Genomic DNA, 15,046 nt, shown 5'->3' with positions numbered 1-15,046 from the left:
AGGATAATTAATTTTAAATTTATAATACTTTTATGTAAACCTTACGCATACATATTACAATTGAAACTGTTTTATTTCTCAAAACAGCTGATGGCGTGCTTTCATTCAAAGTTTGCGGTTTGAAATACGTAGAGCCGATCGCTTAAAGCTCGGTAAAAAATAATTTATTGTAATAAGTCGTCGTGAACAGTCGCCACCGATCGGCTCATCTCACCCCGCGTCCCTTCCTCGGGGGGAACGTATATTCTACTCGACTGCAATGCTTCTATTCGTATTCAGTCGACTCGTGAGAGCGTTAAGGCACGGTCGCGCCACGCTACGCTTTGAACGGCATTACGTTTCTACAAAAACACGATTATCGTCAAACGTCGTATTTGTCAACTGACGGACTTTATCTATTATAAGTAAAGTTGAATCATAAAACGACTATATCCGATGATGTTACTTGTGATCTGAAAGTTTCAGCATTAGAAACAGTTTGTGTGAAAATTTTGTTTACATTATTATGAACATTACGTGTAAATAGTGAAATAAAGACCATCGTCATGTCCTTTATCACAATAAGGACTATTATGTGTTAAATTGGTGTTCAAATAGACTTTATAAATTGATGGATACCTCACATCCGGCAAGGGGACATAACAAACGAACGCCGACGGAAAAAACATGACACTGAACCTACTGTGTCTTGTTTTCTTTCTTCCTTGATATTTAATTTTCCCACAATGGCTCTTCATCAAACTTTTATAAGGATACGACTCTTTGGTCAAATTCTGCTATGGCTTATCGTCGGATTGAATGTTGCTGATCAGAGCTCTTTACCGCTGAAATATGAGGCTCCTGATGATTGTCAATGGTGGCTAAGAGGTCCAAATGATGCACATGAAGTTTCTCTCACATGTAAACTTCGTACAATAAATAGTGAATTTGACACAACAAACTTCAGTGTGATTCCATCGGAACATACGACCTCTTTAAGAATAGAATGTAATGAAGAAATGATGTATAAAAGTTCATTAGATGATCGTAGTTTCGCGCATTTGGTGAAACTACGTGAACTTGTTTTGGATAACTGTAAAATTGGAAGATGGCCGCCCGGCGTATTATCCGGTCTAAAAGACCTCAGAAATTTAACTATTCGAACAAAAAACACAGAATGGGCTGCGATGAGTTTAGAAATAGCATCAGAAAGCTTTACAGCAGTTCGGCAATTAGAAAAGTTAGATCTCAGTTTTAACAATATTTGGTCATTTCCTGAAAATTTGTTTTGTCCCTTGACTAATTTAGTTTATTTGAACGTATCTTCAAATAGACTTCAAGATGTCAGTGATTTGGGATTCAGAGAACGAGCTATGCATCAAGCTCTAATTAGTGAACAAGATGGACCACTTCCTTCAGTAACATCGTTATCACATACTTCTTGCTCGTTGGATATAGAAGTATTAGATGCTTCAAGCAATCACTTCGTATTAATGCCAGAGAATGGTTTCATGGCTCTTCGGAGACTAAAAGAACTGCACATACACGATAACGAAATTTCTATGATTGCTGATAAAGCTTTATCTGGATTGAAGCAACTACAAATAATAGACCTTTCAAACAACAAAATCGTCGCTCTTCCACTAGATTTATTCAAAGATTGCAGACCAGTCATCAAGGAAATTTATTTACAAAATAATACTATTAGTGTACTTTCGCCAACTCTCTTCGCTAATTTGGATCAGTTATTAGCATTGGACTTATCTAATAACCATTTAACGAGCACTTGGATTAATGAAAATACTTTCACGGGTCTAATACGAATGGTGTTATTAAATTTATCTAATAACAGATTAACTAAACTTGATCCAAAAATATTCAAAGATTTGTATACGTTACAAATTTTAAACATTCAACACAATATGCTGGAAAACATTGCAGCTGACACTTTTTCACCAATGAATAATTTGCACACCCTTATACTTTCGTACAATAAAATATCTCACATCGACGCATACGCTTTAAATGGTTTATATGTACTGTCACTTTTGTCAATAGACAATAATCAACTAGAAGAGCTCCATCCTGAGGCATTTAAGAATACGTCATCTCTCCAAGATTTAAATTTAAATGGAAATCGCTTAAAGCAAGTACCGATTGCGCTTCGAAATATGCGATTGCTTAGGACGCTTGATCTTGGAGAAAATCAGATAACATCACTGGAAGAGCCCGGCTTTGTGGGTTTGCATAATGTATATGGCTTACGTCTTATTGGAAATAAAATAGAAAACATAAGCAAAGACGTATTCTCTGATTTACCATCTCTTCAAATTTTGAATTTAGCTAGAAATAGATTAAAACGTATCGATATAAATGCCTTTGAAACGCTAACTAATCTGCAAGCTATTAGATTAGATGCAAACCAACTGACAGACATCCAAGGCCTATTTGTAAATATCCCTTCTCTGTTGTGGTTAAACGTATCAGATAACCAATTAGAATGGTTTGATTACGCTGTTATTCCTCAGGGACTTCAATGGCTAGATCTTCACAGTAACAACATCAAAGAGTTACGAAATAACTATCGCATGGATAAAGAGCTCCGCTTGCAAACATTAGATGCAAGTTTTAATAAAATGTCAAAAATATACACATATTCCATTCCAAGTAGCGTAGAACTGCTGTTTCTTAATGATAACCAAATTACACAAGTTGAAGCTCAAACTTTCGTGGGAAAAACCAATTTAACGAGAGTCGATTTATATGCAAATCAAATAACCAGCATGGATCTGAATGCTCTTCGTCTTACTCCAGTTGATCCAGGACGACCCCTGCCCGAATTTTATATTGGTGGAAACCCATTTCAGTGCGACTGTACAATGGAATGGCTTCAAAGAATCAACAAACTAGATCATTTGAGGCAACATCCTAGAGTGATGGACTTGGAGAGTATATATTGCAAATTATTATATAATCGTGAAAAAACTTATATTCCACTGATCGAAGCGGAATCATCGCAGTTTTTGTGTACATACAAAACTCACTGTTTTACTTTGTGTCATTGTTGTGATTTTGATGCTTGTGATTGTGAAATGACGTGTCCGTCTAACTGTACTTGTTATCATGATCAACCGTGGTCAGCGAATATTGTGGACTGTTCTGCTGCTGGGTATTCAGAAATACCTAACAGTATACCTATGGACGCTACTGAATTATATTTAGACGGTAATAATTTTGGTGGTTTAACAAGTCATGCATTTATCGGACGTAAGAATTTAAAAATTTTGTACGCTAATAACTCTAATATTGACGCTTTATATAATAATACATTTAGTGGACTAAAACGCTTAACAGTGTTGCATTTAGAAAAAAATAATATCAAAGAATTATTAGGGTTCGAACTTTCGCCTTTGGAACATCTACAAGAACTACATTTACAAGATAATAAAATACACTATATCGATAATCGAACCTTCATCGAGTTAAGGCGTTTAGAGGTACTACGTTTGGAAGGAAACAACATTTATGGATTTGCTGTGTGGCAATTCACAATGAATCCATATTTGGTTGAGATAAGCCTCTCTCGTAATTCGTGGTCATGCGACTGTCAGTACATGCATAAATTTAGAAATTGGTTTAAAAATAACCTTGGTAAAGTGGAAGACGCTGATAAAATTACTTGTATATTTGACAATGTGACAAATGCAGTAGGCCCGTATATGGCGGATTTTAACTCTACTATTTGCACCAGCCATGTTGGTGGGAGTTCATCAATTATAGAAAATCAAGTAATTAATGATTACCTGCCCTTATTACTTATATCACTCTGTGTCTTTATTCTAAGTTCTATTTTAATATGTGGTGCATTTTACTGGCGTCGTGAGCTGCGTGTATGGATTTATTATCATTGTGGATTTCGAATGTGTTATAAAAGTACAGTTTTTGATGATGAAGCTGATAAAGATCGGCTGTTTGACGCCTACATTAGTTATAGCGTGAAAGACGAAGCATTCGTTGCACAAATGCTTGCGCCCGGCCTAGAATCAACGGACCCTAGTTTCCGACTCTGCCTACATTACCGCGATTTCAATGCTTCAGCGTACGTAGCGGATACAATTATAGAAGCTGTAGAATCATCTAAGAGGACTATTGTAGTCCTATCTAAAAATTTCATCAACAACGAATGGTGTCGTTTCGAATTCAAGACGGCACTACACGAGGTATTGAAAGAGAGACGAAGAAGACTGATAATAATATTGCTAGGCGAGCTACCAAATAGAGACATCGATCCAGAGTTGAGGTTGTGTTTGAAAGCAAATACGTGTATAGAATGGGGAGATAGGCAGTTCTGGCAAAAATTGAGGTTCGCAATGCCGGACTTGAGGAAGTGTCAGTATCACCGTTCCACTGTGAATATTTATGCGTCGGTGTCACCGGTGGGGGCCGGACGGGCGCCGGCGCCGCCCCCTCCGCCACCGCCGGGCAAGCTCCCCCCTCTGCTGGGCGACGGGCTGTCGCTGCCGGCCGGCGTACACGCACGAGATCCTCACCCACACCGCATGCCACCGCACGCACAGCTTTGGGCATAGCGTATGCTCCAACGCAGGTAAACAGATACTGTCCATACTTGCAACGCTTAAGCGTATTAGTCCAATAAAAGTGATAATTATTTGTAAGTTGTTTCATGTTATAATTTATTATGTGACGGATTTTACGATGCCTGACTTGAATCTGCATTTATTCGAATAATTAGTTAGGCTGCTAGTTATATTTTAGTAGATATGAATTTCCTAATTTCTGCGATAATAATTTATAGAAGAACTATAAACTCGGTCCGTTGTAAATAATTATTAATGTACAGATATGATTTAACATAAATATTTTTTATCTGAATTGCTTAAATTATTATAATGCCAAAGTTTAAAACTTATTGTGTACAGATGCATTTATATAACTAACAATTATTTTGTTAAACAAATACGATAAAAGACTGTAAATAATTATGATTTTTTGTATATAAATGTAAATATGATATGGATAAAGAATTTATTATCAAAAAAACATCATGAAATACACACATTTTCGAAATTTCTTTTGTTTTGATTTATTTCCTTTTCCTATTATTTATATTATTTTATGTTTCGAATATATCTATCTTTTAAATTATATATATACATATATAATCTTTTATTAAATTAATATGAATAATTATTTAAGTTATAAAGAAACCAACTCACATTTTTCATAAAATTACGGAACATAACTTTTAGCTAGAGCTGAAATATTTGGAAACAACGATTGGCAATAGATAAAATCTAAGTATGTATATGTTACACGTTGTTGTTTTGTGCTCAAGAACATGGAAGTTCCTGGTGAAATTAATAATAATGATTACTCATTTTGAAACTGATCCTGATTACACAAAATAATAATATAAAAGTAAAACTCTTTATATTTCATAATACATATACCAACAATGTAATAAACAGGTGTTAACTTCGACTTCATCTGGTTTTGTGATATAAAAGTTTGCCTATGTTCACCCTTGCACAACTTTATATTTACATTTAGAATCGTCCAATTGTTTAGTCGTGAAAAGGTAAAAAACAGGTAGAGATGACCCTAGTCTAAATGGCAACATATGAGTATTACCATGAACATTTCATGGTAACTCGATGTCAAGTTACTTTTCCTGTATATAGGCGACTGTTACCACTTAACATAAGTAGGTCTGTAACCTCGTTTATTATTCCTGTTAAATAAAAAAAATCTCTTCTGCAATTTACTTGAAAATAGCTTAAACAGTATAGAAGTTGTGTTTATGATATAAATAAATAACGTGAGCTAACTATTTAATTTTTCTTTAAATTTATCGTGGGTACAAACTAGTACCTATGTAATATGTAATTACGGAGGTGTACTACATATTTTGTTATTACCCGCGACCTCGTCTAACTTTTTGCATAAAATATAATCTTTGTTCATTCTCGTTGTACAATATATCGTCACGTCAAATTTAATTAAGATCCGATTACTCGTCTAGTCATAAAAATGTAAACAAAAATACAAGCAGTTAAAAAATTAAAATATATAATAAATTAACTAAGTAGAATTTGTTAGAAATCGTCCGTGTGAATACTTTTGACTACATATTTCGGCGAAGAAACAGTTTGCTTTGGAAGCTGTGTTTGCGTTGAAGGCTGAGAATGGCAAGTGAAATTACAGGTGCCATGACATTTTAGTAATTAATTATGTATATGAATGAATTAAGTCTGAATGACAACGCATGAGTGGTATCCCGGGCTTCACATGTTGATGTCTGTAATGCTGTTCATATATATAGGCGACGATTACTACTTATCATCAGGTGCATACCTGTTTGCCATTCCAATTATACATGTTTTATTTATTACAATGAAATATTCTAATAACAAATTCTTAATTAAATCTGTATACTGAACGGAATGGTACGGAAAAACATATTAATTACAAAAACTTGCCGTTCATAAGCGGCTAAAATATCCTACATGATGAAATCCTAAATAATTCTTGAATTTGAATACTGTTCTTTATCATCTTGGTTCTTCATCGTTAACATTAGAAGATTTATTTTTATTGTTATAAAATTTACTGAAAGGAGGATAGTTATTATAAGAACCATGGAAAAAGAACGTTTCTAGTATCAACAAAGAGGTGTGTACAGAAATAAAACAAGCTTCAATTTGTGTAAGCAAAGTAGGTCGATAAAATCTATAAGTATACAGAAATTAATGCCATTAAAAAATGGTAAAGTTAGCTAATTTTTCCTTGAAATAGAATGTAACCGATATAAAATCAGTAAAATACATTTTATATTATAGACATTCATAGTTTCTTCGAGTAAGAAGTTCTGTACTGTTTACTTCGTGTCGCTTTTCCGGTATCAGGAAACCGGATTTCTGTGTACCGTAAAGACGGGGTAAGTTTTGTCACATTGTTATCTAAGTACTAAAGGACTACACAAGTTGTATGTGTCTATTTTTATATCTTTTTTGTACCATCTGCCTTTTTTAGATAAAATATATCCTGTAGTCCTTATGCTACAATACAATATAGGTATATATATACATGTCAAACAATAAGTTCCGTTGAGCCGTTTTGACGTGGAGAAATAACAAACACACGGACAGATGTAGTTTCGCATTTATTATTATGAACTAGTTTGTGATTGAAACGTAATTGAACTGCTTGTGTATCATGGGCTCATAAATAAGTTTTTGTGGACAATCGCACTTATTTTAGTGCAGATAATGAATGAATGGTGCACCCGATATACGCTGGCGAATCACCAGTAGAGGATGATAAGATGAGTATGAGGTCAGGTCAGTTAGCCCATCGTAGCTGGACTGATTTTGATGGGACTTTCACTCGATAGATAGTTAACTACTTAGCTTACTTTTATTTTAGAAATTTAATTTATTTCTATAATATTTTAAAAGTTTTTAACTTTTTAACGTGGGTAAAGTTAAGCATAACATCTATTTATGAATGAATAAATGAAACTCTTTATTGTTCCTCTCACAGAATATACAGTTACATACACAATTATGTATAAAATGATACTGACTTAATTATAAAAAAAGTACGTTATTAAATAAAATGAACTCAAATCTATTCTCCCTTACTTGAGCACAACTGGCATATGCGACGAGATAAATCTTCATATTTTTCCACCCAATAACCAGTTATATCCACTTATATCCAGCTTCGTGCGCCAGTGGCGGCATCTACTCAACTCATGAAACTGCTATTATCTCTTTGCGGAGAAATCAAAACGAAATCAACATCGCTTACTTTTGCTGTTCGCACCCTTATCAAACCAAGAGATGGGTCGGAGTAGAAATAATGGGGAAAGTTGTTTTCGCGTCCGTTGCGACTAACACAAAATGTCCCGTACAATTTTATATGATACCCTCCGATGCCCATTCTGTACCTACGTTAGCACTGTATGTTAGAAAACTCTTTAATGTGTATTTGTGTTTATTTGGGAAAGTTACTTCTACTTTTCAATTTGAATAACATTCAGATACATAGAACGTATAGTAAATTCACTTTAAAATTGCTACATCCAAATACGGCCTTACTTTATATATTATTAATTGTAACTCATTACCAGAATGAATACATCTCATGTACCTATTAATTGAGAACAAAATCTATTTGTATGTTAAACATGAAAATCCTTTTATACGTGTAATAATCATCAAATCCTCCGCACAAAATTTTAACCAGTTTTCATATACATCGGATCCAATATTTTATGGGTTCTATATATAATATTTATATAACGAAGTAAGCATTGATGTTCTTAATTTAAAAATAGATTTAGTTTCCAAAATAGAAAATTAAACAGGTTATTATTTTGGACATTATTGATACTAATTTAATACTCACTTAAATAAAGTGCAACACAGTCTATATAATAATATAATATTATTATTATGTTTCTATTGTTTATAGGTATACCTATAGCTATTATATGGTTATAAAGGCAATATCATTCAATGACATAATTGATCCCATTAGTGACTATGGCAATGAGAACGATCCAGTTAATTTAGTGCTATTAGACGTATGCATACCTATTTCAACTACTCAATTATAATTGTTGTACTTATATATTATATTAATTATTATGATTCAGTCTATTTCAAAGTTTATTTTATTCGTATCAATGCCTTGATTGCGAGTTTGTTTTCATTTATATATCAAAATAGTTTCTATCTAAGAATTCAATTATTAATTATTATATCTTACTTACTTCATCATAATCTGACCACTTAATCTTTTATAAAATAAACTCTAACACATTACTAGCATACATATAAACTGAGAAAAATATGTGACTCTCAGTAGAAAAATAATTAATCGATGTATACATACAGTAGATGATTGAGTTTGAGTTTTGTTATAACAAAACTGTATTTGTTTTAGTTTTGTTGTAACAAAATTCTGTACTGAACCCCTAGTCCGGTATGACATATTTAGTTAATGTATTCACTATTTGCAATGGATGAATGTTATGATTTTATTATGTCAGTTTATTATTGACATACTTTATACTAAAATAACTTATAAAATTATAGTTAATTTTTAGTTTTAAAATGCATTTACAATATTAAATTTTAAAAAATATTCAAAAATGTTAAACACATATGAAATAGTATTGTAAAATATGTCAATAGCAATAAGCTAGAACTCAATTAAAGTTACGAATAGGGTAATAGTATTTTCCATTTGATAGATAAAGGGGTGGAAACAAAGATCCCATATTAAACCCGTGAAATTTACCGAACTTCATAATAAATTTGGGATGTACCTAATATTTAAGCAGTGTTTGGGTACGAATGTAAAGGACAAAGATAGGTTAATGGAATTAGTTTTGTAATTAACTTACTATATCGTTAACAGGGATATGTAACTAACATAAGTACAATCATGTTAAAATATTTAAGTTCAACATTCTATAGTTTAACGAGTATTCGAAATTAAACAATACTTAGGTCAAATTTAAATAAAATTTATATAGTATATTAATTTTTATATAACTTTCTATTATTTAGTACTTATACAATTCCTTTTAAGTCAGTGTATTTCCTCCATTTTTAACAATAAGCAACTAAAATAAGTTAGATGAATGCTTTAACGATATTTAAAAAAAAACCTATAGATACAGTTACTATTCAAACCTTAATATCATACATAATTAGAGCTTCATATTAATGCCAACATACATATGGAAAGGTGTCTTAAAATGAAGAATTAATATTATTATATTTAGCAGCTTGAAAAAAATGATACATGTTATCAGTATAGAAAAGTATTCGATTCCGTGAAACCATTACTCGATAATGGTGTTGAAATGAAGGATAGACAAAATATGACCAAAATAGAATTTCGAGAACTAACCGTAATACGTTTACGCTTTTATGTAATATAATTGTGGTTTCTAATAAGATTATCACAAATTACATAATGTAAACGTGTAACCGAATAATCGAATAACGATAAAACAATCTTTACGCAAATAGCATTTTAAATCTATCTCCTTGAAGATTTGCTTGAGTGCCATTAAATGTATCTGAATGAATACGAAAAAGCACGTTTAATGCAATATATATTTTGGATCTCATCCAATATCTAAATACAATAATCTAAGCCTACTTGCTTAAAATGATATGAACAAAAGAGACATCTGCTAGTTAGAAAATAGCATATGGGTTGACAAAAGACGCATGCGCAATTTAATAGCATCTAGTTTAAAAGCATTGGATTCTTTTGAATATGACCATCTAAATACACAAGCATGGAAAAAATGCACATTGTTATTCGATAATCCTTTACGTACTCTAGAGATGTCACCGTAAGATCAGCTTTCATCTAGGCAACGGTATTGAGTTTGCGTAACTCAATACAAGTTTTACAATATTATATTCCTTCTTATATGTAGTTACAATAATTACAATAATTGGAGGAGGGTAGAACCACTAGTGCACGGATCCAACCGTTGTCTATGTTATTTAATATTTATAATTATTAATATCGTGTAATTGACTAGTAATACTATATATTTTAATTCTACCAATATTAAAGGTGCGTAGGGAAGTGTAGTTCAGCTGTGTTGGTGTTTTTCTTGCTGGAATATTCATATATCTTAGTGACCACTCTAAAGTACCTACAATATGTCTTCCGTAAATGCCAAATGTGCGGGTTGTTTGAAGAAAATCGACGATAAGCGCTCGTTGTGCTGCAGCAAATGCCATCAAAAGTACGACCTTGTTTGTGCAAACGTTTCGGAGCAGCGCTTCTACAACACCATGTCAGCGGAGCACAAGGCAGCATGGCGGTGCGTTCTGTGTATGAGCAAGCTACGCAGAACTGATAACACAAACACGCCCGTGCGAGAAGCTCTAGATAATGTCACTCGGCGACGTGGAGCTGCTGTTATTAGTCCGGGCAAAGCGCCTCATGACTCGCCGGAGAGCTTACCATCGGTTGGTCAGAATAGTGTGGTGGATAATGGGCCGTCAGAGATTTCAGGCGAACTGTCATTATTGCATGAAATTCGCTTGTTCAGAGAGGAGATGGCAGCCACGCGATCTCAAATGAGCATTCTTAATGATTCTCTTAATAAACTTACATCTAGAATGGACCAGTGTGATAAGCGTATAGATCATCTTAGTGCTCGTGTCGAATCTCTCGAACGTCAGAGCACTCAGAGAGGTGAGGACAGAAGCACAGAAAAGCTTTTAGGGTCTATAGAACAATTAAAGACAGAACTCAATGATAGAGACCAAGAGTGTTTATTAAACGACATCGAGATATCGGGCATTATTGAACAGAAGGGTGAAAGTCTGCCTCACATTGCCATGACTATTGCAAGCAAGTTAGGTGTCAAGTTGGTTGACGAGGATCTGGTCAGCGTCATGCGGGTTGGTCCAATACAGGCGCCGCAGGAGTTTTCATCATTATTAGAGGTTCCTTAGGGCATGCGATGATTAATTTTGAGCTCACAATAAAAAAGTGTAAAATGCCAACTAAATATTTTATACTTCGACCCATCAAGGATATCAACCTGGAATATTTTAATCTACATTTAAATTCTATACATTGGGAATATATTAACAGCCTGCCTTGTGTCGACTTGATGGTCGACACTTTTAACTCGATGTTGCTATTCCTTTTTGATGGACATGCTCCTGAAAAAAGGATTAAAATTAATGGCAAACATTCACTACCATGGGTAACCGATACCATCAGACGTATGATTGACTTGCGTAATAAAGCACTGTTAATGTATAGGAGGACAGGATTGGAGGTACATAATAGATATTATAAAGACCTTAAAAATCTCGTTCACAGTAGTATTGATCGGGAAAAGCGAGCTTACTATAATTATCATATAAACTCTCAACAAAGTAATGGTAAAATTTTCTGGAAAAAGTTAAAGGAAAATATTTCCGTGGACTCCACTAAAAGTGACATACTACCGTTCTTCTTCAATAACCCCGATAACATTAATGCACATTTTTTAAATGTACCTGGACCAAATAATGTGTCTTTATCAAAACTCACTTACTTTGAGTTTCATAGGTATGGTACAGCTACTTTTCAATTGCAGCCGGTGTCAGAGAGTGATGTCGCTAGGTATATCTCGGCAATAAAATCTAATGCATTGGGTAGTGATCGGGTGAGTAGAGACATGATACTACTGACTCTTCCTCGTACACTAGCAATTATAACCAACATAATTAATAAATCTATTGTTACGTCAAAAGTTCCTAGTCAATGGAAACATGCATTGGTTACTCCTTTATCCAAAATTAATAATCCTGCCGAGTTTAATGATCTCAGACCTATAAGTATACTATCCTTTCTGTCCAAAGTCTTGGAGAAAGCCGTTCATACTCAGTTGCTGAAACTTATTAGAAAAACAAATTTTAGGCATTCCACAGAAATTTCTTGGCTAGCGGTTGTAATCTCCGGTAAAGGTTCTTAAAAAAAAAAAAAAAATTGTTTTTTATTTCTCTATGTTACTCTTATTAATATTTTCTTTTTTTTTTTTTTATTTTTGTTGATCCTTACCACTCAGTTAAAATTATATGAAATTATACTCTGAACTATTTACATTATTTTTATTATAAACACACCACACAGACAATCACTAATAATATTGCTCCTTTTTATTTTTTATTTATTTTAATTATTATTTTCACGTACCCTCAAATGGGTTGAAGCTGAAAATCAGTGTTTTGTTCCCTGAACAATGTTCCACGCTGAGCTTCGACCTTTTTGTATTGCTACAGATCACACATAAAACACAATTTTATAAATCTTATGTTGTATTATGTATTTTTATATTCTTATGAACATGTTATGTGTGTGACTAGTAACAAACAAATAAACGATATATCTATCTATCTATCTATCTATCAATAAGTACCTTAATATGTATGTTATAGAATACATTATAGATCGTCTGCTGCAGCTAGTCAACCACAGACCGCAAACAAGGACAATCGGGGACAAAAGCGACATAGATAATGTCCCATCCCTTAATCACATGCACCGGTGATCTCGAAAAAATATTTGGTAGTGGTAATATAAAAACGTTTCTAACCTATTTTTAGTTCGAATTCTCTATTTCGAGCTTCGCAGGCCTATTTGTATGTTTACAATGGGTTTACAACATTTTCTTCGTTCGTATTTGCCGTCAAAATGTTAAAACTTCCTCACTAATTCGATAGTCGCATTCTAAATTTGTATCACTTCGAGGAATGTTGTTTGGAGCGTTTTGGTTACTACAGCAGACTTAGGTACTGTTAATTTCACTAAGAATTCCGTGACTTCGTGCACTTTTTAGTGTCGTTAATTCAATCTGAACTTCGTTAAGAATGTGAATAGAGTGTCGGGCATGAGAATTTTGGAGCGCAGTAAATAGCTCCAGCGAGACCGTCATTATCGTGGGTTCATTTCGAGTTTCCCAACATTAGAGTTGGATGTCACTTTAGTATCCTTCCGATAATAAATCTCTAGAGCGCTTCTCTGCGGTCTACGATGGCTATAAAAATAAAAATGTTCATAAAATACCGTATAAAGCTTAGCGATGATAATTAATTCGTCAAAATTCATTATTTGTGATAGATACTAAATTTGAAACTTAACTAAATTTATATACATGGGATCTATTTTATTACAAGAAAATATTAAATTATATTTAGACAAAATAAAAGAAATATATGGATGCAGATATTTTCCTCTGATAAAATATAATGAGTGTTTAAGTATACCATCTTAATATCATAAATTAATATCTATTATATATAAAAATAAAATAAATATTATACATGACATAAAAATAGCTCTTCTTAAATTTACTTGCCAATTTTACTAAGGTAAATTCTTTTATCATATATTAATTTTTCAGTATAATACATGCATAATTTTTATAGGTGCAGGTACATTGTGTGTTTATTATATAAAATTTGACGTTCAAATTTCACTGTTTACCTCAATGTTACACGAGCATCATGGTTGTGTACATTATATGTAAATCCAATGCCATGTCAAGAGATAAATTGTGTGTGATGTGTTGGACAAAATTTAAATTATGTCTATATATACACGAGACAACCTTTATTTGCCTATCAGTTTAGCTTATGAATAGCATATTAGAAGGCTAACCCCCAAGGCAAGGGTATGCTTTAGATAACCCACAGACAACGGTTACCAGTACCGAGTGCCAATAATTGACTATCAAACTTGATATATAGGTTTCTTGGCGGCTTGACGGCGATAGTTAGATGAGTTATTGCCGACCCTGGTCCCAGGGGAATGCAAGTCGTTCTATTAAGTCGCTTATTATGGAATATCGTTCCAGTTTACCCTACAAGAGAAAGAGTTCATGTGAGTATACAATACTTACATTTGGTGTATAAATTAAGTCTATGAAATTGTAAATGCAATAGTCTATTCTAAAATATATTAAATTGAAACCTATATGCATATATAATACAAATATTATAATATTTATTCAAATAAACATGAAAGAAGTAGACTTTTTACAATGTCTACGTAGACCGGAAAGTAAGTAACGATCTTATTATTATATATTATTATCCTATATCTCCCAAAAGTTTCCGTAGCTATTACCAAAGGGCTTTCTTTTTTATGTCAATAAAATGGCTAACAACCATAGTCTACCTGATGGTAAATAGCAACCGTCGCATATATACGAGTACATGAAGAAAACTTCTACAGTACATTAACATATGCCATCGATGGTATCCTTCTGCATTGCCATTCCCAAGAAATACATGCCTCGGAATGCCTGTGTATCCAGAAATTTCAACATCCTAAAATAGAAATGTCAATTTTAAAAACTAAAGGTAAAGTCTTGTTTTTGTAGTTAGAAAATAAAGACGTACAAAATAGCCACTTCTATTTTATGGTTACGTCATTAGAAACGCTACACATGGTAACAAAGGCTTCGTTCATTAAATATTGAATATACCGTCATATTTTGCAA

General features: G+C 33.1%; 1 protein-coding gene across 1 annotated transcript in view; it reads left to right on the top strand.

The window, feature by feature from the left end:
* The first annotated feature begins 292 nt into the window (after positions 1–292).
* Positions 293–15,046, top strand: part of LOC131851141 (toll-like receptor 6) — a 109,028-nt gene continuing 94,274 nt past the window's right edge. The window contains exon 1 of the mRNA XM_059201589.1: positions 293–4,585. Coding sequence (XP_059057572.1) covers positions 726–4,568 — 3,843 coding nt within the window. The 5' untranslated portion in view covers positions 293–725 and the 3' untranslated portion in view covers positions 4,569–4,585. The remainder of the gene's footprint in view (positions 4,586–15,046) is intronic.

The sequence above is a fragment of the Achroia grisella genome, unplaced genomic scaffold, assembly GCF_030625045.1.
Source record: "Achroia grisella isolate CSIRO2021 unplaced genomic scaffold, CSIRO_AGI_Agris_v1 utg780, whole genome shotgun sequence".
Lineage (NCBI taxonomy): Eukaryota > Metazoa > Arthropoda > Insecta > Lepidoptera > Pyralidae > Achroia > Achroia grisella.
This window is presented reverse-complemented; position numbering and strand designations above follow the sequence as displayed.